We start from the raw sequence: 27305 nt of genomic DNA, 5'->3' as shown, positions 1-27305 counted from the left end.
GATCCTCCCGGACCGGGGCACGAACCCGTGTCTCCTGCATCGGCAGGCGGACTCTCAACCACTGCGCCACCAGGGAAGCCCTGTAGACTTTTTAATGACGGCCATTCTAACCAGTGTGAGGTGGTACCTCATTGTAGTTTTGATTTGCATTTCTCTAATAATTAGCGATATTGAGCATCTTGTCATGTGCCTGTTGGCCATTTGTATGTCTTCTTTGGAGAAATGTCTATTTAGGTCTTCTGCCCATTTTTTGATTGGGTTGTTTGTTTTTTTGATATTAAGCTGTATAAGCTGTTTGTATATTTTGGAAATTAATCCCTTGTTGGTACCATTGTTTGCAGATATTTTCTCCCAGTCTGTGGGCTGTCTTTTTGTTTTGTTTATGATTTCCTTTGCTGTGCAAAAGCTTTTAAGTTGACAGTGACTCTAATGGAGGAGAGACAGGAATCCCTGTCCTCTCGGTGAGGTAGAAGCTAGATGTCGTGTGAACTGAACATGTCTCTCAGTTGAATTGCATGTGCAACGTTTTGTTCATGGTTTGGGGCAGATGCAATCTGCATCAACTACAATACCCAGAAGAGGGCTGTGCACAGGGGTGTGGCAGTAAGAGTTCATTAAGTTAAGTACTCATGCCAGTCCCAGGTTCTTCTGCTTTTGGATATGACTATAGTTTGATTTTCTTATAAGTACATGGTGCAAATGTTAGGGAACAAGCTATTGGAACGGACATGGAATGAAATAAATACATTAAAGATGCCCATGTGCAGGTGGGAATAAAGGACTGCCATGGTCTGACCCTGAGGCACTTCTGCCAGCATCTTAATTTCAGACACAAAGGGCTTCAAAGGCTCTAAGGAAGATAACAATGAAGAGGAATCAGAGAGTACCAAGAGGGCAGTCTCCACTGAGTAACCCCAAACCCAAATCAATAGTGTCTTCTACCCACAAAAGTACTGAGGTAGTTACAGGATAACCTCTAATATTAGGATCTGGATATGTTCTAGTGGTTAGCCCTTAGCCCTTCAAACCTCAAACGGTGGCTGGATGTTGGGTGGAGAGCAATAGGCAGTGGTGTGCTGGAGCCGGCTCATGCTAGCTTGTGAGACAATTATTAAATTTTTAGGAATTTTTGAGCTAGTTACTAAACTGTGAATAGCTTGAAATTGGCTATGCCCGCCCCCCACCCCGCCCACTTCCCCAGAAAGCCAGTTGTTAAAGTTTTTCAGTACACCACTGGATATGAAGCTTCTTGTGTGTACAAAGGTAAACCTAGAATTGGAACTCTTCTTGGTCCAAACACTGAAGACCTGGTTTTTCTGGAGTCATCCAGTTTCTTAATTTTGTTCATACTTCACGATGACCTAGCTGCCATGGCACCTGATGGGCCATGATCTTTATCTGCGTTGACCGTGCCTATAGCCTTAGTTCTTCCATATCCTTGACCAGTTTTTAGTTTTCCCTTGGTGGTGTTAACTCTGCTGGAGACCTTAACTAGGCCTCAGTTTGCCTGCCTTGAGTCCTGGCTTATGGCACTACAGCTTCAACACCCATGATGTCTCAGAGAATTAAATAAGATTCTGTTCATTATCTGTGTGTATCTTGAAGAATATTCCTCATTGTAGCAGACATTACTGGTGCTCTGTCCATATCCTTTGACACTCACTATTTTAGTGTATGCCAACAGCATCTACAGAGAACACCTGCACTCCAGTGTCTGATGGCAGTTGTAAGGTAAATCCCTCAGCTTCCTCATTTCTCAGGTGAAACAATTCTGGCACATTTTCCACAACTATCTCCCAGAAGTCTCCAGTGGGATTGGGCCCCAGTTTCCCAGAGAGGTAACCAGTTCATTTACATATCCCCTATTATCTTCCTTCCCTATATCACTTTCCCTCTCCCCTTCTGGTGCTCCTGGAATCACCTCCTGAATAAATGACTTGTACCCACATCCTTGTCTCTGGGTCTGATTCTGGGGAAGAACCAGCCTAAGACACTCAGCCCCCTCATTTTTATGCCAACAGCAGAATGGAAGGCACTTATGAACTACATTCTGAAAAATTCTTGAGTTATAATACCAAGATAAAGAAGATTCTTGATTGGCAGATCACATATTAATAAATGTTCAACTTGGCATCTCCTTATTTTTAATGCTGTGTGATGGCCAAACATTTTTGCAGTGGTGCCTGTTGCTTTCCGTTTGCCATCATCAAAGTGAAGTAAAAGGGGCACACACGTATTTGTTTTTAGTCCTGTGCTTTATTTTTAATTCTGTATAAATAAATACAAAATGACAAAAAGATATACGTTTACTGAACATTGCATTGATTGTGTGGCATTACACAGTGTGTCACAATATTTCAGCTTATAGTTGTGTCCTTTAGCTGTTGATGCATAATTCTATAACTTTTAGGGTACAATTCGTCTGGAAGCTTTAGTGGAACCCCTGAGTGCTTACACTTGCAAAAGTTTGTTTGGGGAGTATTTGAGCCACAATGGCTCAAGTCTAGGGATATTTCTGGAACATCTAAAACAGTAAAAGAGTAAGGGATGGAGAGGATATTCTTTTTGCGTTCATGAGCGGCATGCAGGGGTACAAATCTCAGACTACCACACTATAGTTATTTCAAGTTTAAGCATTGGATTCAGTATGTATATTTATAAAAATTATTCAGTAGTACTGATTCTTTCTAAAATTTGCGTTTTAACCATGGGAGGTCAATTGGCAAGGCCTGTTAACAACATTAGTACTACTTCCAGGGTTTTTTCTTTTTCTTTTTTTTTTTTTTTTTGTCATTTTTCTACAACACAAGGTCAACAAAAGTGAAAGATTAAGTGGGACCCTTTGCCAACAACCTCACATTTCTTAATTCATATAAATGCAGACAGATATAACAGCCTGGGATGTTTTATTTAATGACCTCCAGTTCATGGGACTCAACATTCTTACAGATTCCACATCCATGTTCCTGTTCAAGCTGTTGTGATAAGTATTTATTACACATTCTTTTAGGGCTCCCTCTCAGTGGATCCTCTTGAGTTTGGTGAGTTAAGTGCTATGACTCAAGGGAATTTTTTAATATTCTTGTGAATCAGTGATGCCTTCTGCAGAAATGAAGATTTTCATGTAGATGATGAAATGTCATCTCAACGTTATACCCTGGGGACGATAACACTTGCTCCCAAGAGGGAGGGGCCTGGCATCTTGAGTCATGCCTTGGTGATGAGAATTTTTAGTTTTTCCAACCCTCACTCTTGATTATTTTTTTAATCCTAAGAAATGACTTCTCCATTTTAAAATCATTGCCTACCCCTCCCCCCAGGTTTTGATTACAGACTGTCAGCCCCCTCATCCCTGTATAAGACCACCCATTCAAGTATAAACACAAATGAGAATGTGATGCAGTGAGGTTGAAAACAAAAGTCTCATGTTTAATATCTAACATGAGTTTTGTCCTGATGCCCTGTTGATCTTTGCCAGCTAAAACATACACCTTTCCATCCTGTTTTGGATTCCAGCAAAAGCTAAATACTTCATGAGTTACAAAACTCACCACCTTTACTGAGGGGTGTGGTAAAAGAATCTACTTTAAGCTCCAAAATTATCATCTACAATTCATTTTTAAGTGAAATTCTTTAAAAAGAAATCCCGTTTTAATCTTTTCCTATGGAAAAAAGACAGAAGTGGAAAGTAAAATATTTCCCCTATCAGAAATTGTCCATGTATTGCAGGCATCCAGGTTGCCTGATGACATCATCGCAGGAGTATGGAGAAGGGCAGTATTCGTTCTTCTTCCAACCTTACTGAAAGTTTTAGCAGTGCCCTTTTATAGGCAGCAGCTTGAGTGTTGGTCTATTTTTAAGGGAGATTTGGACTAAGATGGAATCTATTACTAAATATCTGCATAAGTCTGGAATGTGCACGTCTTTTGCCATTAGGATTGAAACTTAACTAAGTATATGTTGAAATATGAAAATGAGTTCATTCATGTTCGCTTTTCCCTTGGTCCTTATTTTCTGGGCTATTTAGGGAAATGTCATTGCTTGAGAGTAGAGCAAAGTGGCACAAATCCAAGGGATTAAATTTAGTTCTTATGTATGTCTTCCTACCATAAAATATTTCCAAGTTAGTTAGCTAAATTAATTGAACATGCAGTTGTGAAGTGGAATTCTTCAAGGATTTGCTAGTCAAGGCCTGGTTTTCTGACCTAAGTTTTTTTATCTGCATTACAGGTTGGCTTCTGAAAAAGGAAGCCATTCTAGCCTTTCTTCCATTTGTTGGAGAGTTACCACTGATGAGAGAGTGTCCACACAGAGATTAGCCTGTGGATGTTTACACATACACACACACACACACACACACACACACACACACACACACACACAGGCACCCACCAAACTCTAGACAGCTTTTTTCCCGTGTGTGTGTGTGGGTGTGTGTATGTGTGTGTGTGTGTGTGTGTGTGTGTGTGTGTATGTGGGGGGTGTGAGAGACAGAGACAGAGAGAGACAGAGAGAGAGAAACAAAGGGGGTGGGGGCAGAGAGGGAGAGAAAGAGATCTGATTTCAGTTTCCATGGAAATGGGCTAAATAAGGACTTTAACAGACAGGAGTATGAGTGCAACTTCTTTGCTATTCCCAGCTCAGAACTATTGAGAGAAAATTTGAAATCATTCCAATCCTTTACATTTTTACAAGATCAATATTGTAATTTGGTACCTGTGACATATAATTTTGGATTCAGACTTTCTTTGTGATGGTGAAATCATGCATCCATTCAGTTAGCCCTGTGAAATAAACTAAAATGAAACCCCACCACACCCCCCAACCACTGATTTGACACTGCACGCATATATACTGCTTTGTCACTCCCCTCGCAGGCTTTTCTCCTCCCTCTCCATGTAGGTGTTGACCTACACCGAGCATTTCCTTCTCAACTCTAAATGCCTGTGGGAGATCAGAATTCTATGGAAAAGAGAGGCCAAATTTATATTTTTCTTTGGCCTCTGTTGACTTCCTTTAAGCCCAGGCATGTAGGTACATAGGATTCTTCCTGCTACAGTTTTATTCGACTGTTTGTGATCATATAATAAACTGAGGCCAGGAAATGCGTTTTTCTTTTCTTTCTCCATAGACAGAGATGTAACATTGTGACCATTAAAGCCAAAGAAGGCACCATATGCAGGGTTTTTATTAAACGACATCTGCTGCTAAACAAACAAAAAACCCAAACCTCTATCTGTAAGACATTAAGTCATATAAATTTCTTTGATTGCTCATTTGGAAAAAACAAAACAACAAAAAAGAACACATACTAACTGCTGTTAAAAAGCACTGAAATATCTGAATGTAAAAAAGAAAGGAAAGGAAAAAAAAGTAAAACTGAAGCTATTTCTCTGACCCACTGCCATTTCTCTCTTTGGTTGTGTCTATCAGAAGATTAGAAACCTGTATGAAAAAGTGAAAGCAGTAAGTTTGAAATCTTCTTCACCCTTGGAATTTGCTCTCAAGATTGGAAACAGGATGCTTTATTGGAAGATGGGGTTTTAATAGGAAAGGATAGTCAGCTAAGGCCTCAATGTATTTGGCATGAGGCAATTCCCAGGTTTAGTGTGCTAAGTGGCTCAGGGGCTGCTACAGCCTATAAATTCCTTGTGTAAGCCTGAAGTGTTGCCCTCTGGTGAAAGCTGGTCAGATGGAGAGGAACTGTGGGATTGCCAATCATCAGTGGGATGGTTTTCCCTGCTGATTTTGTTTTTGTGTAGGTGTGAGATGACGTAAATACATATTTTAGGTGTCAGAGAAACTCAAGTGGTACAGAATATAGGACATCATTTTTTGTTTCCTGAAGGAGTTGGTCATTTTTTATTCCTGATTTTCTTTAAACATCTTTAACATGCCTTGACTTTAGGTAAAAAATATAGTTGGTTAATTCTCCTTGATAGGCAAGTGTTTTAACTCTTTGTGGGAAATTTTTCTGGGCAAGTTTTCAATTAATTCTACCTGAGCAGGTGTTGCCTGCCATGGATCAAAGTGGTGTGACTCACACTTTGTCAAGCGCAGGGTGCAACTGTGGTATTTTTCCCAGTAGGGTTTGATGCTTATCTGTCTCAAATCTGACCAAGCTGAACTAATTATGTGTTCTAGGATTTGAATATTCCTTTTTAGTTTAAAACTAATGTATTACTTTCAGAATCACCTACTTTCCTGTTGGGAAGAAACCCAACTATAATAGTGGGAAACACAAGGTAACACTGGGGTCTCTGTTGAAGAAATAGATAAGACTTCTGAAGGCTGAATTTAGTGATTAATCTGACTGACAAGATGTAATCTTCAGATCAATTGCCATGGATACAACTTTAAAATTCATTGTGATTTAGCTCAAAACTTTACAGAATAATATGCAATTTCAGGAACTTCTTTCATTAGCGATGACAATAAGAGAGGGGCCACATTTTGCTATCTAGACTATTTTATGTCTAGGGTGAGGATCTTTCCCAGCATCACTAAATGTTTGATATAGATTCTCTTCCCTTTTGTCACCCACTGAAGTTGGACTGCTAAAGGAACGTTTAGCTGTTATGACTATTTCATTGTTACTAATTGTTGGCAGGAGTTACCTTTGATGTTAAAAAAATGCATTGGCTATCTAGACACCCTTTTTATAGCTTTGAAACATCTGCACATTTAGAGGAATGAGAGAAATTTGGCCAAGGAATTATTAAACCCAAGTTGAAACTGTCCTTGTTTGGGCCTAGCATTCAACAACTCTGCTCACAGCATCTAAGCTGGAGTGTGAATACGTAACTGTGGGTGGGTGAATTATGGGATCATAGACAATAAAAATAGAACCTGAGTGTGTTCTCATAAACTTACTAAGGAAGAATTATGGATCGAGAATTCAAAAGAAAATGTGGGGTCCTTTTACTTTATTTAAAAAGTATAGATTCAGGCTCCATATCTTTTATCTTACAGAGATTCCTGAACAACTCCATTATTCTCAGCTCATGTTTCTATTCATTGCACACAAATTTGATTCATTTCACCTTCCCAATAATTACCTTTTTTCCTGCCACACTCTGTCTAAATCTTAGGAACTGCACTAGGGCTCCTCTCCCCAACTTCTCTTAATGTCCACTCCCTGTGTTTGTGTGTGTGTGTGTGTGTGTGTGTGTGTTTGTGTGTTGTGGGGTGGCTGTAAGTTTCTGGTGTTGGATAGTTCCTTCTGTTACTTATGCGACTTTTCTCCCAAACTGATGTTTCTTATCACTAGGCTTCCCTGGGTGGCACCTCCTTTCCTTGAGGTGGATGAAAGGTACTGGCTTTCCCATCAAACTAATGCTGCAGATAAACGGAAAATGCCCACTCTTTCTTAAGACTGGGAGTTGGCAAAACGGACTGACCCCCCCCCCCATATGTACTTCTTCCTTCCTCTCCCCTTCTTTTCTCCTTGTCTGGATTGCAAAGCAAAAATTCTAGGTAAATTTCCACAATTCCAGACTTTGGGAGAGATCTCTGTGGTTTGGGGTCACTGCTGTTCTCACCTATGACTTAGAAAAATTCCATCAAATGCAGTTTTCCACTATAAAGCTGTTAGTTAGCACTTTGTAAATTCCAAGAAACATTCACTTTCTCAGGTTTCTTTTTCTTAAAGTGTATTATATGGCTGGTCTCAGACATGCTCACGCACAGGAAACATATAAAAGGGGAAGATAATATTTTTTATGGTTTCCTACAGATAGCCGAAGCCTTTGGCTTGCCAAATCCCACCGAACCACAGGGCTGGGCCTACTGAAGCATTTTAATGTGCCTCAAATGTGTCAGGTATGTTGTAAAAGGCAGTGTGCATGTGCATGTATGTATTTATGTGTGTACATGTGTTATAGGTGTGAGTGTACCTGCATTATGTGCGCCTGGTGTGTGTGTGTGTGTGTGTGTGTGTGTGAAGCAGCGCTAATGGGTCATTACCAAATTTTGGCCAGTCACCTATGGTCCTGGGAGGCATCATGGAATTTGCCTTGGTGATTCTGGAAGGGGGCAAAATCAATTCTGGCAGAACGTTAATTTAAAGAATAAAGATGTGAACGTCTGAGCCAAACATGTTGAAGTTTCACGCTGGAAATTAAGTACATTGTTTTGCCGGAGAGAATCATATGGGTTTTCCCCAGGATGAGCCTGGAATGGGTGAGTAATAGGAATGGGCCGAGTCTTTGCTATTTTGTGGGAATTAAACGAAGCACTTTATAGATCTCAGTGAGCAAAGTCTTCAAACTTCATATCACATGCTACAAAGTGGGGCTAATATTCCTCCACCTCAACAGAAGGCTTCCATTTTCACGGCTGGGCAGAGGGTTCTGTAAATGGCACTGTTCAGTCTCCAGTGCCTCCTTTGTGCTTCAGGGAGGGCTAAGCAGTGCTTCCCCAGCCTTGCCCTTAGGACAACCCAGGTAACATTCCTGTGCCTAAAGTTATGCCAGAGGAAGCACAACTAACAGGCACAAATAGTGTCGTTTATTCTCTAGCTTCCTCCATCCATGTCCACGATATCTAGCTGATGGTTGGGAGTCAAGAGAACCGGGCTTCAATTTGTATATCTGTGTCCAAGACACATCTGTCCTTAAATGTAACCATATGTCCATGGCCGTGATTTCCTATGTGTTCACTACAAATATTACCGAGATGAATGAGACACATTCTCTCCCTCTCTTGAATAGGGATCACTTGGGAGCACCCCTTCAAGGATGGCATGCTGCTGCCACAAGCATAGACCTGTAAAGCTTGGAAATAGGCTGCTCTGCTTTTTCTTCTTTAACAGGGCCCACGTCCACGTGTCACCTTTGCTGGCTGCCCCCTCTGTGTGTGTCTATGTGTGGGGAGTGGTTACTGTAATTTTGAGGCTGTATATTCCTTTGTTGCAACAGTAAGAATGTGGTAGCGACCTGGTATTCTTTCTGCCAATAAGAGCATGATGCAGAGGGGTCCTTTCCCCAGTCTTGCCCTGGAGAGTGTGTTTAACTGGTGCTAGAACATAGATCGGACAATGAAAACATGTTTGCAGATTAAACAAATGAATGAATGTGGGATAAAGGAAGAGTAGTGGGCACTTGGCTGGGCATGAAGAGACCAATACCTAGAAGCAGTTTCGGCTCCTTGGAGAAAAGATGGTTGAGAAATTCTTGACTGCTCATTAGCCAAAATGAGGACACCAGGATCACACTCCCAATGAGGTCTTTATTAACTGAGGACAGTTGTTCTTCACCCTTTTGGGGTCGCAGACCTCTTTTGAAACCTGATAACAACTATGAACTCTCTTTAGGAAAATGCACATATGGAACATATATACACATTTTTGCGTATAATTCAATTTTAAGGAGTTCAGAGTCCCACCCTCCCACCAACTCATTCATGGCCCCCAGGTTAAGACCCCGTAATTTAGACACATAGAATTTGGCAGTAAAGTGGCAGAATGGAGAAAGGGCTGAGTCTAGGAGCTAGGAGACTTCAATCATAGTCCTCTATCTGCTTCTAACTGGCTCTGTGCATGTAATTTCACTTCTCCAGGTTTCCATTTTCCTAAGTGAAAAATGGGAGGGTAAGCTTAATTCTATCCAACGGTTCATCTGGTGTCAACATTCTGGAGGGGGAAGAGGCTGGTGTGTCCCACGGGAACAGCATTCCTTCCACCAAGGGCCCTCTGTGGGTTGCCTCCTTGGTACACGTTGCTTTCTTTGTACTTTGAAAAGAAGCCTTCTTTCCCCGGGTCGGCTCCTCCAAAGCTTTGCCGTGCTCATTTTAATCTAACCTGAAAACTGACACACAGGCCATAGCTGTCTGCTCACCTCACTTCCTCTTCCTTGCGTGGTGCCCTCACAGATATCAGAGGACTTCAAACACATCACCTGGGCAGAAGTGGGGCAGGTGAGAGGCGGGCTGGGGAGGACAGCCTGACACTGCCTGTTCAGGTGAATGGAATTTAGCTCATTCACTTTCCTCTTTGCTTTCTCCTGGACTGGCATGAAACAGAAATAAACAGTTGTAACCACCACGGGGAGGTACTCTGCAATGTGCTGGCTGAAGCCTTTCTCAGTTCTTTGCCAGAGAATCTGGTGGTACTAATTTAATATTTTCCTTCGTGTTGCAGATTTACCATGCTTTAAAAAAATAGGAACTTTGTCTTTAAATACCTGGTGCTTTTTACGTAGCACAGACTTAAAAGCAAATTACGCCAAAGGAATGTTCAAATGTCTTCAGACAAGCGGGGCATAGTAATGAAATAAGCGCTCTCCCCTCCCCACTCCATTCCCAACTGCCTGTATCCCTTTCTTTCAAGGATTACAATCCAACTCCACCATCTAGGGCTTGTGCCACCTTCACACTCACCCCACTAAGTGATGATCCAGCCAAATTTTGAATGTCTTAAAATGACCAGGACAACTCTGCATTTTTACATAGCCCTAATCCTGGGCTCTGATCTGCACAAATCTGCTTCTCTGTAGCTTTACATCCTGAGCTCTAGTGCTACTGTGTGGGATGGACAGATTACAAATAATAATGTCTTCAGTTCCTTGTCTATGCCAGGCCTTGCCACGAGTGCTCTCTGAACATCTTCTCATGTTAATCCTTACAGTAAATCCACAATATCACTCAAATGTAGGCTCTCGAGGGCAGATTTTTTTTTTTATGTGATTTGTTCACTGCTGTCCCCAGTCTCTAGAACAGTATCTGGGTGATATTAGGCACTCAGTAAGTATTTGCTGAACTGAAAGATAGTTACTGTTATAATCGCCATTTTACAGATGAGGAAACAGAGATTCACAGAGATCAAACACTACTATAAGCTGCAGGGCTACTTTAATAGGATCTGAAGGAATAAAAAGCCATTTTGAGAACGATATCATTTGTGTCCAAGAGGCCCTGACTCATGCCACACCCCCAGGGCGGCTACCACTCATTCTTGAGATAGACACAGCCACGCTCCATTGCTGGGGCTGGAGGAAAGTGATGTCATGGTCCCAGAATGCCACTTAGAACAATTGGGTGGTGGTTAGTTAAAATAAAAGGGTTATCAAGGGCCTTGTTCAAAGCAGCATATTGCACAAATCACTGTAGCCATGGAGGGTGGCATCTGATTATCTCACTTCTGCCTGAAAATTGAGGGGGTAGAAATGGTAGAAAAGGTAGGAGCAAAACAAGCAAACACGAACAAATGTCACAAACCAAAGCTAAGCAAAACCCCAAAACCTAAAACCCCCCAAACCCAAAACAAAACTTATGAGCTGGAACAGTGGCGAAGGAGTTTCATCAGCGATTATCTTATTTTTTCTGTGCAACAAATATGCTCCTTTTAGCCCGAGGAGCCCTCATGCTATTCATTGGGCCATTGCTATAGGACTTAACAATAATGCCCTATTTCAAGTGTCATTTTCTTTCTTGCAAACACCAAGCTTCTTGTGAATTTACATCTTCTGCTGAGTTTCACTCAATGAGAGAATATCACCCTTACCCTGACTTTTCTTTTTTTCCTTATGAATGGCCAGGAAAGCCCAAGTATCACAGTTTTTTTTTCTTTTAGTTGAGCAGGGGAAATATTTTTGATGAATGGAGTATTTTCTTTGGTAAACAAACAATAAATACCAACTCAAAACCAACCAAATAAATTTCTTTGGTAAAGTGGACATTAATGTCTTGTTTGGAATTAATTGAAAAATAAAACTTTTGCAAGTGTTTGCTAGGGTTGTTCCTTCCCTCTTTATAGCAATTGAAAAAGTAAAACTTCATGAAGTAGAGACTTAACTTTTGGGGGGATGTGATTCTGAGCTATTTTTAAAATGTCTTCTCCATGGTGGGGCTAAACCAATGCTATCAGAGCAATTATTAATAATGAATATTAACAAATAAATAATAATGATCTAACAATAAATAATAAGTAGTCAATCTTGGCATGCAGACTACCCCCAAAATAATTCATTCATTCCACAGTCAGAATTCCATAAGCTTTGATTTCAAGTGCTGAAAAGAGAAGTTGACAAGTTTGAAAATGCCCTTCATTTAAAAATACAATATCTCAAGGTGTACAGAGACCCAGTCAAGAGGGAAAACTACTATCTGTCATAAAATAAAGTTCCACAGTAAGTCATTCTGGTTGACCAAATTGAATGGTTAAATTCTCAACAAAATCTGCTTAATTGGTGTGTGTTGTATCAGTTTTGTGGAGTCACTGTAACCCAAGGTGCTCCACGTGGCCGGCACTAAATCAATGGCTGATTTAGAACACGCTCTTCAGAAAATGATTTAGCAACATATGATTTAAGAATAAAACCAATCCCCTCTTCAGCTGTGTTTTATCAATGATAGCCTAGTTGCAGGCCCCTTGGAGAGAGAATTGATCGCAGATCTATTATGCGAACTTGCCCTTTTTCGAGGATTGCATTTGTCCTTAGATTAAAGCTCATTATCTTCTAGTTGAGTGCATAACACATTGGTATGATCACTTAGTGTGTTTGCAGGAGAGATTGAACAAGTGTGTAATGCACTAGCTATGATCCCCTGCACATATATTTAGAACTGTGTGAACAACAGTACATGAACTAGAAAGCACAGGTTTGCACTTGGTGTAGTTACATCTGAATCATTTGGGCATTTTTGCTGTCTGGAAAGACAATGGTAAACCTAAATCCCAAACATTACCCAGACATTAAAAAAAAGTCTGCCTTGTGGCCAAGGCCTATGTTTCTTCCTTGGAAATGTACTTTGAAGGGAGTAGTAGCCCTCTTATGAGAAGATCTAAAATTGGCCTGCCCTGTCTTAGGCATGCTAAAATGATGGAAACCCTCCAGTGGTGTGACCCTGGGTGAGTCACTTTATTCTCCTAGGTCTCAGTTTCCTCCTCTGCAGGGGATGGGGAAGTTGCACAGTACATCCGCTAAGGTCCAAAAAGGTAAGGTGCTTTGGGGAAATGCTTACCACTACAGATGTCTAAATAAGCTATGTCTCTAAAAGGGAAAAATACTGTAGACATTTACCTCAAGTGTGACCAGGTTTTAGCTTCATTTTTATAGACTTAAAGAAATGCAGGGGTCGGGGGCAACATACACAGCCTCTTCAGATCAAACCATTTCTGTTTAGATCCTGTAGATACTGCAAGTCAACAGTATAAACATCTAGGCTCGATAATGTACAGAAGGGCCGTGCAAGGAAGTAGAGGGGTACCAACGAAGGTGGGGGGCGTAGAGACCCGGAAGATGAAAATGCAGCCAGGTTAGCAGGAAAGCTTGACTGTCATTGTTGATAGATTTATGGTGGTGATTACATCTTCCGGTCATTTCCATTTATCTCACTTTCAGCCCTTTATGTCTGCCTGAAGTTCTCAGTTTCAGGACTTACAAAGTTTCAGGACTTGTCTCCTCTGTATCTCTGAGCAAGCATGTCTCCTGAGCGAAAGCAGACTGGCACTACAAGTGGGAAGCTGTGGCAGATAACCATGTCAGTGTTTATTTCTCCTTCCTCAGCTATGTGTGGGCAGATGTTATTTCTGGGCATCCATGCAAAAAAACAAAAATGCATGTAGGGCCAAACCGCAAACAGCTGTACCAGCTGGCCTTTTTTTTTTTTTTTTTTTTTTTTTTTTTTTTTTATCAAAATGGAAATACTATCTCTGGGTTCAAGTAGACACCTGCTTTATGCCAGGTATTTGGGTTTGGCTCTGTGGTTTTGGGTACTCAGAGCCTCCTGCCAAGAGCTGTAACTAATAAAGCAGATCCATTTGGTGACAAGCAACAAGATATACCAAAATAGAATCGCCTTAACTCTGCATTGCTGGAGCTGTCATTGGTTTAAAGGTATATTAACCAAACCATACCAATGTTAAAAGTGTATTGATGGTGGGTGGGTGGGGCGTATGATAAATTCATTCTGGACAACAAAACTGCCTCACCTGGGTGAGTTTAGAGGTGACTCAGTTTCAGTCCATGGGTGATGGCCACTCTGCCATGTGTCTGTTTCTGAGGTTCTGGCTTGCTTTTGGTGGCCAGAACTTTCACAAACATCTCCTTGGGGTGTTGGGGGGATAGATGAGATGGCAAAGACCTTAGACCTTAAACCACAGACCCTGCTTGGAGCTACCGCTCTGCAGAAGTTCTGGAAGCTTTATTGTTTGAGCAATGCTCAAAGCTATTTCTGCCTTGGCAGCTGACCTTTCAATCAGAAGGTTTTTGTCACAATACCAGCAACATCTGCAGTGTGAATAAAAGAGGATTCTGCTTGCTAATAAGCTTTTGCTTATTTGATCTTAGTTTAAGAGACTATGAGTCTCCTAGGGGGTGTGTGTGTGTGTGTGTGTGTGTGTGTGTGTGTGTGTAAATTTTCTCTGATGACAACCTTTTGTTTTAAAGATTGAAAATATGCAATGCCCATTTCCCCACCTTGTCCTTTACTTTTTTTGGCAATGCCTATTTCTTATTCTTAAAAACCAAAGAACAACTTTCAATTTGTTTCCATTAACATCATCCCTTTGCTCTTGATAAGACCTAGGGTGAAAATATAACAAGCAGACGCTATCACACTGTTGTAATTTGGTCAACCACCCTGGTACTATCGATATCCACCATTTCTACACACTCAATTTCCTCGCGATTTTCAGGATTTTTCTTCTCTTTCCTTTTTTTCTTAGAGGGTGGCAGGAAAGTCAGTATCACAGGTAAAATGGCAAAGCAGTGAAAGAAGGTGACAAATGCTATTAAAAACAAGCACCTGAACAGTGTACAGGTCAGATTTGAAGGCACAGCTGCAAGAGGAATCAGACCAACAAGATAGCAGAGGTAACTCTGTAAAATAGCTACCCCATGCACTTCCAGGGCATTTTTTACCCACTTCGTTCTTGTGAAATCCTTGCCCAGAACAAAGGTGGATAATAGTGGAGCACAGTTGTCAATTGTGTAGTTAATTCCATAAATTAAGCATAGCACAGAGATGCAGTCCAGTTCTACTTTCCATAATGTCATGAAACCTATAACTCCAAACTCCACGGACACAACCGTTAGAGTGAGCCAGACATTAATCAGAGAATCTGCCACCAGGAATGCAGAGAAAAAGAGCAGGAACAAAGCACTGATGCAGGAGTTGTGCAGGGGGGCTCCCAGAGAGGAGGTGTATCGATCCATGTACACGAAGGACGGGTTGAAGACGATGAACTTCACCTTGGAGGTGACAGAAAGTCTCCTCAGGGTCTCCAGGAGATCATAGAGTTCTTCTCTGTTCGTTTCCATGGTCTTGGCCACCAAAAACATTCTGGAGGCCACTACATCAACCTCATCATTGTACTTTTTAGAGAAGATGATGTCCTCTTGAAAATGTGAAAATTGGGGGGCTTTCAGGAAGGAATTTCTCAACATGTCTGTGAAATTTTTCTTGGGCAAGCCAGTGGTCACATTGAGTTTCCGAAGGTAATTTAAATAGCTCTCAAACCAGGATATTCGCACAAACCCCTTGGTGTATTCTAGCACGTCTTCTTGGACACTAGTGTTCCAGTATTCTATAGACTCATATATGTAAAACCCAATCACCGGACTGTAGTTGCTAAAGTACTTTTGCTGGGCAGTAGTGTACTCAATGGTTTGTGTCGCCGTTGCTACGATGTTACTAAGGTCTGACCCTTCACTGACCTGCAGATAGCCCATTAAGGCAAAGGAAATATAAATAAGGTAAAAGAGAACTACAAAAGGCTTGACGTAGGTGTTGGTTATCCAGTCACAGTAATAGCGTTTGAGGAAGCATACCAATAGGTGACTGTCGTAAGTGTTCGCTTCCTCGCCGTCAGTTGTGTCCTCGCTGAACCTGGCCGTCAGGAGAAACCTGTACCATGCGGGCTTCTCCTGCAATGCCTCGGGCTTTGGGACTTTCCTACAGAAGATACTATGCTGGTAATTGTTTTCTATGTAGCCAGTGAATACCAGGCTGGAACCATAAAACGAGAGTACATAGAGGTAGTTGAAGAAGATTGCGATACAGGAATTGCAGCAGAAAATCCTGGCTGCCTCAATGTTCGTGAAAGGGCTGGCCCCTATGCCAAAGGTGACCAGGTACATGGCAGTGGTGAGAGAAAAGGAGAGCATGGAGTCTGCATAGACTGCTGCAGTTCTCTCTTTAACGTGTTGGTCTTCTCTAGTTTTCCTCCAGGAGGATAACATTTCAAAAGTCCCATATAATCCATGACCTGAGGGGGCAGAAAAAGACCAGATCAAAAATTTAAAAGGCTGATCTCTCTAAAGAGGGGAAACACCTTGGTCCTGGGGAACTACTGGGTCAAAGGAAATGTAACCCGTCCTAGGGGTGACAGGTGACAGTAAATGTCACCGATTTCTCCTGTGGAGAGAGAAACTCGTGTTTTAGTGAATCATAAATGTTAAGGGATAGAGGGAAGATAGAGGAGCTAAGATCTTCACGCTTCCTTCTGGCTCAAGAAAGCTGGGTGGACTTTTGCCTATAAAAACCTGAGGAGACGTGTGCCTGTGTCTTTCGGGGATGATGCACATTGATAGTTTAGGGTTGTTGGTGCAGTTTGCAGAGTATTTGTTTGCCTTGGTTGGTGGAACACTCCAGAGAGGATGCCTGGCCACTCATCATTTTGCATGTCATCCCCACAGGTCTGGCTGGAGGTCAGCACAGACAAAGGCGGTGGGCAGAGCGTTCTGAGTTAACGGCTCATATCACCTCATTTAAGTTTGGCCAAGTAGAAGGCTTTAGGGAGAAAGAAGCACTGTGTTTAATCTGAGCCTTCACAGGAACCTAAATCACAGCCTCTTTTTTCTTCTTCCCCAAATATCAATGCAGGAAGCAATAAATCTGCGAAACAGAGGGAAGGAAAATAAGTAGGGACAAGTTGCAGTGAACAGGAAGGATGAAAGAAGGAACAAGATTCACATGAACTCAGTGGATAAAAATGAAAATTCAGGTTGAAGGTTTGTGGCGTGTCTCTTGTCTTCAGGGATGTTTGACCCGTTCTGGTTGTTTATGGATGGCGTCTCAAGCAGGCGGTGACTCTGCTGGCTTCTCTGCACTCTTTGTTTTGGCAATGGCCTCTGAGGGACCGGGCCAGATCAGTAACCTCTCTCCCGAACTACTTAGTGCCTTCGGCTCCTTGGTTAGTATTCCAGTAACCTTGGGACAGCACAGGTACAGTAAGTGCCCGTTTTGACTTTATTCTACTGCCTAAAACCAGATCTAGTTGAACTTCTCCCATCTTTCCTAGTTGGAGCCAGACATTTCCCGGACGGGCCTCCCCAGGTTTCCAGGCCGCTGCAACATTGAAAAGACCCACAAAGTTGACGTGTTGTGGCTTTCTATCACCCCTGTCTTGGCACTGAGATCAGCAGATCTCATTTTCTGCTTCTACACCTTGGCATATTCAATCCCATTACCGAAGATAATAAAATCTTTACCCTGTGGTACAATAGTCTTGTTTTTAAAAATGAATTTAAAATCTCCAGCCAATCGTAATACTGAGTAAAGTGAGTCACTGTTGTCTTGTGTTCAGTCATTGAGCGCTTGTCTTCCCTCGTGCCCAGGCTGGTATTTATATATTTATTGTGAAGTCTTGGCCTCAAACCCGAATGCCCATTTCATAGTCACGATATAGGCCTGCTTCCTCAGAGAGATTTGGCATTTATCTTAATTTACTAGGCACTGCTTTACAGCCACTTTTAGAGGTCAGGTCAAGACTGTCAATTTGATAACTAGCACCATGGCCCCTATTAAATTGGAGGCACCTAAACTCCCCAGACATGAAGTAAAAAGTGCGCTCGTTGACTGGCATACTGTTGTTAATTATGTTTTAGATAGTTAATGTCTAGTCTTACCAGGGAAAACTGTTTATTAAGTTTGTTGCCACCGTGTTCTCAGGAAGGACCAGCTGATCTTTGATTAAAATAACTGATCCCTTGAAATGAGGGTAAAAAAAGTACCTCCGAGGCATCTGCATCCTGGGGAAACAATACTGACCATTTCATCTGGGGCCATGTAGAATAAGTTCTGGTGGGCAAAACACACTTTAGAGTGTCACTGAAAATGGCAAATGGAATTTTATGTGTTTTCTTGCTAGAAACAAACAAAAAAAGTTTTAAAACAGGGCTTTGGTACTGAGCCATTAAATATGGTAAGAAAATAAAGATGCATAGAGCAGGATTAGAATTACTCATATAGTAGGATTTGAATTAAATCTGTTTTGCAGTCCTTTTTTACAGTTGGTGTGATGTTTTATAATGACATTATCTGACCCTGACTCTTGTTGGAAAATACAGTAAGAATCCTTTTCTTACCTTGCTGTTGGATGATCTTAGAAGCTAACTGAGGAGTAGGAATTTGAGTTAACAGAGTTATTAGGTGAAAAGAGTAAGGCATTTGAGGGTCCAGAATGAAAATAATCAAACTCAAGGAAAGGTGGAAGTAAGCTGTTCGCCTGTCTCTTGAGATCTGCTGCTGTATTTTAAATGCCTTATCCTTCTATAGTTTGATCATTTTTATTGAGTCCTGACTCTTTTTGCACATCACATGTTCTTGGTTCTGGGGGCAGTTCCAGAGGATTCTGATTTTATTCATAGGGGCTTATGCTTCTCCTTCATTCCTCTAGCTACAGGGGTGTGCATACAGATACAGAGGCCAGAAGGGGAAGCCCTGAGAAAGAATCTGTTTTACCTGATCACTCAGCGTTTGTTGCTAGTCGTTGTTGGCCTGGCCTGCAAAGGCCCCCACCGTTATTCCTGATAGGCTAGATTCTTGATTCTCAAGCCACACCCCTCTAGCATATGCCTACACCCTAAACTCCAAATTGCAGTTGTGTACTGTCTTCAAAGAGCTCTTTGGATTTCAGGGACAACTGCTAACACCATAACTTGGCCTCCTTACTGAAGCTCAGTCAATCAAGGGAGGGATGAGTGCCAACATAGCTGCGGGCGCCTCCCAGGGATGAATAGCCTGGACTGCCTAGCTGGCACCAGACCTGATTCACAGCTGGGTATTTATGTTGAAGAGGTTGGTCTGTTACCCTAATGGAAAGCTGAACTGTGGAGCCCCTGTTTTCTAGCCTGGACTCAAGGGGAGACATGTTCCAAGAGCCGTAGGACATGCGGAATGCTCTGCCCCCCAAGAATGTCTGCTCTGTCCATCATCACAGCTGAATTCCCTGTGGTTTGGCCTTCAAGGGTATTCTTTTAAATGCAGTCCCCTCTGGAATAGTGTGTCTACTGAAGCAGCTTCCCTTTGGTCTGGGGAATGGGACAGAGAATGGAGATGGGGAGGGAGTGCAGAGGAAATCATAGGTAAGGAGGATCTCACAGAGACTAACTCCTTCCCAGTTTTTCCTCCAGCCACCCCTGGTCTTTGTTTTTACATCCATTTCAGAAACTGGGCCAGTGAAAACCAAGGAAAGGCAGGGAAGAAAGGTTTGGGTACATTGTGTTCCTCTTCACTTTCCTCTCTCAGCAGCTGCTTCCTTTCTTTAGTGTCAACAAATAGATTTAGTCCTTGGTGACCAGAGGCCCTGCATGTAATGGGAGCCTGGGCTCATCATCCAAGGGGCAGGTCCAAGACCTGGGGCAGCCTGAGACCTGGAAGTCAAAGACTGCTGCATGGTAGTGAGCCTGCCAGGAACTGACCAGCATCCTAGCGCGCTCCCTCTCTTACAGTCACAGTGGTTAAGGCTGATGAATTGCCAGAGGGAACTGCTAAACAATACATACTGATTCTATCAAATTCTGAAGATAAAGAAGCTTTTAAAGTATTCACTTAGTCTTTGAAAAGCACGTTCAAGATGTTTGTTTCTGTTTTGGTTCATCGCATGTCTGTATAGTTACATGCATATGAACACGTGCCTATCAGTGTGTCAAGACACACACACTGGTCCAAGTTCTGATTATTCATGAGTGAATGCTCTGTGGCAGGGCAGACTTTTAGCCAGGCCCTGGGAGAAGGACAGTAGAGCTCTTCACCAGTGTTCAGATACAGTTTATACCAGGAGTGCAATTTAAATTTTATTAGCAGTAGACTTTGGGATTTTCATCTAGTAAAGTCAAATACCGAAGGATTTAGGCTAATCATTTTTCTTCTTTTCCAAAGAATTTTCTATCTTTATGTGCAGTTAACTTGCAGGCTTTGGAGGCAATGAAGAGACAAGGCAGCACAGATGATAAATAACACTAATGGTGGAAAATCCTCCAGTCACTTAGGGTGAGTCTCAGGAATACTCACAGATTAAATCTCACTCTCACCCAGACTCTTTTCTGGGACCTGACCAAAGCCTTTGGGATTGTTTACAATCCACCGAGGCAGGAATCAACAAGTGAATAGTTGAGAGTTAACCTAACTTTACCCAGTAGATACACTTCCGGAAAGTTGTTCATAAAGTCAATTATATTTTAAATGTATTTAATGGTTTTGCTATCAGAGGCAGTCTGGGTGATTTGTTTATTTATTTTTTTGGCCAATGAATATCACAGGCAAATCGATCTACTTTGTACATTTGGACTTTGTAAGGCAGATTTTTCTTCAGGCCCAGATTCTCCTGCCTTCCCCAGCACACAGAACCACAGCACGGAGGCTGATGCCTTTGGACGCTCCTCACATTTTAATCCTTTAATCCTAGCAGGATTTCCTCATCCTGAGTTCCTAAAAGTAAGAAATAACTAAGAAGATGGAGGAGGTAAAATGAGATGGCTTTCAGTTTCAATGGGAAAACATTTAATATCAGGAGACATTGAAGCCGTTTATAGCATGCCTGGGCAGTGCCAGATTTCATATATGGAAATAAAATCACTACATTCTTCTAGAAAATCCATGGAGTATAATGGATGCATGAGCAAAATCTGCTTAAGACGTATTTTATTCTTAGACAGGTTTCACTAAGTAGCTCATGTTTATAGAAAGCTTTTCCTTCCATGACATCCACATAAATTCATGATTTTTGTTTTTCTGAGAAGAAATTTAAAGTGTATATATGTCTGGCTTGAGTAACATCTGTTTTAAGGGAGAAGTTCATTAATTGGGTTACATTTACACTTTGCCTGTTACAAACATTTACTTTCTATGCTGAATTGTTTGGTTTATCACAGCCTGTTTTGTCTCACAGTTAAGAGTGAGAGTAAAGGTGTACTCTGTTTAAGTTAAGACAGATGCTCACATCAGGGCGAATACACACATCTTACTCTTTCTACCAGAGGCTTGTCACATTTTGGTAATTCTAATCACAGCATTGGGTTTTAATCTGTGAAATGATTTTCCTTCATTCGAGAGCTGCAAATAAGAGTCCAAGAAATGAATTGGCTAATAGCTCTTCCTTGTTTAAAGATAAAGTATTTACATACTCTGTGTGTGTGTATACGCGCGCGCACGCACCATATAAAATCAGTGTGTACAACTGTGGCCCATAATGTATGCTATGGTCATTGTGTAGTATCTCTTCATATAGAAGACATATGTAATATATAAACATATGTATATGTGGCATATCTTATTCAAACACATCTTATATATTTACATAGAAAATGTGTGAATCTATACTATGTAATATAGAGAGAAATATATAGTATTTCTATTCAGACATTTAAACAGTATATGTAATGTTATAAACACATAAAAAATATATAAACATGAACTTACTGCATAATATATCATATTACATATGACATATAATATAGGTAATGTGATATATAATATGTCTTATGCACCCAGATTACACAGAGACACACACACATGTACCCACGTACACACACACATGCATACACATACACACAAGATGACTAGTAAGTTGATATGAAATTTATTTTACTGGTGAGGAAGAGAAATGTTAGTGCTGCTACACCAGTCAGTGCAGGGAAGGGGCTAGAATCCCTCCCTTAGGTTCCATCTACGTTTTGGTTCTTGGCTGGTGAAGTAGCCTAGGTGAAATGCAGGGTTTCCTTGACAATGACTATGAATCTGCTTGCGTTGTGAGCTACTGTAGACCCATGTGGTCAACACTGCCGGGCCCCAGCAGTGACTTTCTGAGATGCTAATCCAAATGCAACAACAAACTAGGCGTCTCTCCTCATGGTCTGTTTTTTTTTTTTTTTTTTTTTTTTTTTTTTTTAAACCAGCTCAGTGTCCTGCTGTTGCTTCCAGCTGCCGGACCTTCATGGAATTGGCCACTCTCCTATTCCCTAGACCAGTTGGCTAGACCACCCAGAGGATACCCAAGAGACCTGGGTCAGAGATGAAGCACCCTTGCATTCCTCTGCCTAACTGAGCTCTGCCCTCCTGGACTGTGCTCCTAGTCCCGTTCTTGTCTTCCTTTATGCTTAAGGATAGAACAGTAAAACGTGTGTGATCCATCCCCTCAAACCTATTTTTCCCCACCCACCCCTTACTGTAAGGAGTGGTGGAGCATAAGAATAAAAAGCTGAGAACTAGCCACAAAACTTGATTACACAGTATCCTTGTAAATTAGTCCCACAATGAGCACAGGTCATCAGAAAAAAGCTATTCAGGAAAAAACTTTGAAAAATTACTCTCTTATTTCAAATCAGATGTAAACAACAGTGGGAACAACAAAACCCCTATAAATCAATTATTTTTCGAGAAACTACTGAACCTTTTAGTGATTTATATCTAAGCAGAGTATTTCCACAGCATTCTAGCATACTTCTACTCCATCATGTAGATTGTCCTATTGTTGCAAATAATGGACTTCTACGATAATGTAGTAGGTTGAGCCATCAGAAATGACCACTTTTGTCATTCAAAAGTGGTCAGATATTGGTACCAATTTTGTAGGTGAAAAATGGTTGGGTATTGACAATTTTGTATTTTATTACTATCTGGCTGATTTTTCCCTCCCACATTTCTCATGACTTTAGAAATATACCAGAATACTCATCAGGAAAGCAAAACTTTGCAGGTTTGCTTAAGTTCAGAGCCAAGATAATTAAGAGTTCCAATTTCTCTGTTAGACCGAAATTTCTTGCACAGGAACTTTTACCTCTTTATAAGCCTGAGCTCCATATACTGCATCAGATTCTAGGTGGCAGCAAATAAGAACAAATTCTCAGAGGACTGAATCTGATCTTCTGGTTTCTGCTAAATACAGATAATCTTAGAATATATACCTGAATGAAGCCAAACATCCTTGCTATTAGTCTCCTCCTAGCACTTAATCACATCCTTTCTTCCTTTCCTATCCTTGAATTTGAGTGGCCTGGCTGGATAATTTAGAAGGAAGAGGGAACCCTGGATCTGACATTAGACTGTCTCAAAATCCCAAACATGTGAAAGGGCTTGAAGAATATTTTTCTTGAAGAAAAGTTTTCGTCTCATCTGGTCTTGGAGTCTCTTGTATCTTAATAAATGCAAAGCAACCCTTATAAATTAGATTACCACATGTAAAGTAATATCCAAAATATCTTTCACCACAACTTCAATTCTCCCCTTTTAGCTGTACAGAATGTACATGAAGCACCAAACCTGCCAGAAGAAGAAGGAAGAAAACCTTCCTTCTGTTCCCTTCTATATTCTCCAGCATTCCATTCCTTTCCTGATTTGTGTCTGATCAGCAAAGCTGTGGAAATATTAAGCCTGTAAGGAGAGCTTGCATGTGCAAAACCTGTGCCAATTTCTTAAATCATACCCAACTGCAGGGCAACGTTGTAAATCCTCATCCTTTAAAGGAAATTCCGTGACGGATTAACATGATGAGTGTGAGATGTTCACAAATGGCAGTTCAGGTACCTCAATACCTGGTGTTAACATAGTTTGGAAAGAAAGGATATTACTTTACGCATAAGGGGTATGGATGAAATAAACTCCTCTCCAAATTATAACAACTAATAAATGTCAATGAGCATTTATGATACTGTAGACCTTTAAGAATTTCAGCTCTGAATAAACTGATCTGACTCATATGGACAGGGGTTTTGGCAGAAGTGGGGTTGTCTAATATGCATGACACTGATTAAAAACATTCTAAATCCTGATGTATCTATGCTTACATCATTGCCAAAATGATTCATCTGTGTAGGATATATTCTTATTGCCAGAGATGTCACGTATCGTCTTGGCTAGAAACACACAGTCACATCCCATTATGGTGAACTCTCAGAGTTTATCCAGATTCTTTCCTCTTCTGGAATTTTGTCAGGTTAATACTGCTTGACACACATGGTCTTAAAATTTTCCATTCTAAATCTACTGCCATTTTGGCATTTGGCTGGGTCTGGCCTTATGTGACTGGCATCACACTGAGACTGTTTAGTTTGTTGAATTTTTTTTTTTTTTTTTTAGAGAGACTTTTTTTAAAAATTATTTATTTATTTTTGCTGTGTTGGGTCTTCGTTTCTGTGCGAGGGCTTTCTCTAGTTGCGGCAAGCGGGGGGCCACTCTTCATCGCGGTGCGCGGGCCTCTCACTATCGCGGCCTCTCTTGTTGCGGAGCACAGGCTCCAGACGCGCAGGCTCAGTAGCTGTGGCTCACGGGCGTAGTTGCTCCGCGGCACGTGGGGTCTTCCCAGACCAGGGCGCGAACCCGTGTCCCCTGCATTAGCAGGCAGATTCTCAACCACTGTGCCACCAGGGAAGCCCTAGTTTGTTGAATTTTAAATCTATAATTGTTTATCACATTATAGACCTATTGTCAGCCAAGGAAATGTCTGGAAAGGAAAAAGAGACTTTTTCTAAGATACTTTTCCTTCTAAAGGAGGCCATATATTTTTTAAAGTTTTATTTGATAGTATATTAATATCACAGAAAATCAAGAAGTTTTGCTTAAATTTGCTTAGTTTAGAAACTGGACAAGTTTATTGACTCATAGTGCAAAACGCTTTGCCCTGCATTTCTTGTTGGTCATTTGAAATATTTATTGGCATTTTAGGACTGGTCCTCAAAAAACCAGAATTAAACATTGGTCCTGAATGCAACATTTATGAGCATGCTCTGGCTTATATTTCATTTGACAATCAAATCTGAGAACGAAGGGCAACTATCCTAAATCCAGACGCTGTTGGCTTTACGAGCATATTAAGCATCCATTATGTGATGCAAAGTATTTATTGCAAATGGGCCTTAGCTACTAAAATGCGTAGCTTCCTTTCATGTTGTGACTAAGTAATTTGAGATCTCTTTGAGCTGAAAATGTACAGAAAGGTTGCCTACTGACTGTCAGCAGGGAAAACTGCCATCAAATCGATGCATGTAACATTCCTCACAAATTACAAGCAAGGGTGTATGGGGCACTGTGGCGCTTGATCTCTTTCACGACAAGTGCCAGATTTTTCTGAATTGAATTCATGTGAAGTTCACTGATACTGGGTCGCCCTTGCTAACAGCATCTTTCCATCTCCTACATCCCTCCCCACACCAGTACTACCTGCTGTATTCCTTTCTGTGTTGACTTTTACTTACAATATTTAAAACTTTAAAAAGTACGAAAATCAGTTTTAAGAAATTTTAAATATTGTAATTTATTTTACTTAATAAAATTCAAGAAGTTTTGAATATTTAATTTCATTTTACTTATAGTGAAATTGATTTTTTAGTGAAATTAATTTGAAGAAGTTTTGAATATTACTGTTTAGTTTTACTTAAAAATTAATTTTAAGGACCTCTAAATATTGTAATTTTGTTTTATGAATGAAATTCATTTTCAGGAAGTTTTAAATATGGTATCATTCTTTGAGCTCACTGGTAACTACTTAAGAGTGTCATAAAACCAGGAATGATAGTCCTTTTTCTAGCCCTGACATCCTTTTTTCCTCACCTTAAGAACCTGTCTCCCTTCAGTTTCCCATAAACCCTTATCCCCGTTTATCTTCCTCCCACAAAAACAATCACAGCAAAAAATACACTGTATTTTTAAAATGAAAAGCTAAAAAACAAACAAACAAACAAAAACCCCCAAGCATCTGACTAATCATGAGCAGAACATTTTAATTGAAATCTTGACTCAGGCCTCCGTGGAAGCTCTTCATAACCAGTCCTTACTCACGCTTCAAGGAACCGCCCTGTATTCCACAATTGACCCACATTGTCTTGGGGTTATCTTAAAGAGGCAAGTGATGCTGCCATCTCAACAGACTGAGTTCAGGAGGAAGTATGGCAGCCTCCTCCTGTGCTGAGTTCGGCAGTGATGAGTAAACCGATCTGGTAAATTCGCAGCATGCTCAGTCTCCGCACAGTGCCCCACTTTTCCACAAAGGCTGCTAGTGTGTGTTTATTGCCTGGGTTTCAATTCCCACAGGCCGCAGAGCATGGAAGGCCGCACGTAATTCTGCGGCCCCACCAGCCCCGCACGTTATCATTTAACCATCATGCAGCTGAGATTTCCCGAGTAGATTCCTTTCTTTTCTACTTCCCCCAAACAGGACACAAGGCATACTAATGAACTCCACCATAGTTTTTCCTCAGCCAATGAGAAATGTCACTTCATTTGTCATGTCAGTATCTGATTCCAAATGACATTTTAATTTTGCTAAAGGGATTGATGAGAAGTTGCCAAAGGAGAGGGGGAAGCTAACTGAATCCTTGGCCCACAAGAATTCTGCCATCAGGTTTGCTGGGCATGGCACCTTCAAAATCAGATGGATAGAACAACCGACATTATGTTATGACCACTATGGCTTTACGTTGACAATTCTCTCTATCAGGAAGTTCCTGCAGCCTCCAAGAGAGAACATAGTGGGATTCTCACACTATCATTTTAAAACGTTCTCCTGAGTTCATAGCAAAGACAGGAAAAAGTTACCTTCTTATTTATGTCTCACTTGTTGGCTTCAAAGTTCTCCTACGTTTACCATATCGTTCTGTGTGATGTTTGCGTCCACTCGGTCCATCGGGTAGGGAAACCGAGGCCAGTGGACACTGTTCATGCCCAACCTGTGTGCCCTCCCGTTCCCCATTCTTGAGCTCACGGAAGTCTTCTTACTCCAAATACTGGTAACCTGAGGGATTTCTCCAGCCGCAGGAATGTGCTTGGTCTTCCCTGGGAAGTGCTGGGGAGTTAATGACTCGGGGGAGAACCCTCAATGAATCATACATAGGGTTTCTGGGTACACTGCGCGGCTTTCAGCCTCCTCACCCCTCAAGGAGACCTCTGAGGTCTCTCAAAGGTCCCCAGTGGGACTAAGCCACAGGTGCCCACAGCGGTAACCTGCTGATTAACATACCCGGAATCGTCTTCCTTCCCTGTTTCATGTCCTCACTCCCATGCTGGGGTCTCCAAGTACTTGTGTCTAAATCCTTGTCTCAGGGTCTGCTTCTGGGGAAGCCCAGCCTAAGGCACTGGAGCACAAAGATTAA

The 27305-nt window shown here is 41.3% G+C and overlaps 1 protein-coding gene across 5 annotated transcripts in view; it reads right to left on the bottom strand.

The window, feature by feature from the left end:
* Positions 1 to 8842: 8842 nt before the first annotated feature.
* The window catches only part of PTCHD1 (patched domain containing 1), a 56780-nt gene continuing 38317 nt past the window's right edge, over positions 8843 to 27305 (bottom strand). For 3 of the 5 annotated variants that reach the window (XM_028482870.2, XM_024115237.3, XM_024115236.3), the window contains one exon: positions 8845 to 16207. In XM_028482870.2, the coding sequence (XP_028338671.1) occupies positions 14553 to 16207 (1655 nt within the window). In that variant the 3' untranslated portion in view covers positions 8845 to 14552. Of the gene's footprint in view, positions 16208 to 27305 lie in introns of all 5 variants that reach the window. The other 2 variants (XM_028482871.2, XM_028482872.2) reach the window with 1 other exon arrangement.

The sequence above is a fragment of the Physeter macrocephalus genome, chromosome 21 (genome assembly GCF_002837175.3).
Source record: "Physeter macrocephalus isolate SW-GA chromosome 21, ASM283717v5, whole genome shotgun sequence".
NCBI lineage: Eukaryota > Metazoa > Chordata > Mammalia > Artiodactyla > Physeteridae > Physeter > Physeter macrocephalus.
Note: the sequence above shows the minus strand (reverse complement) of the source record. Positions and strands in the feature narration are given on the sequence as shown.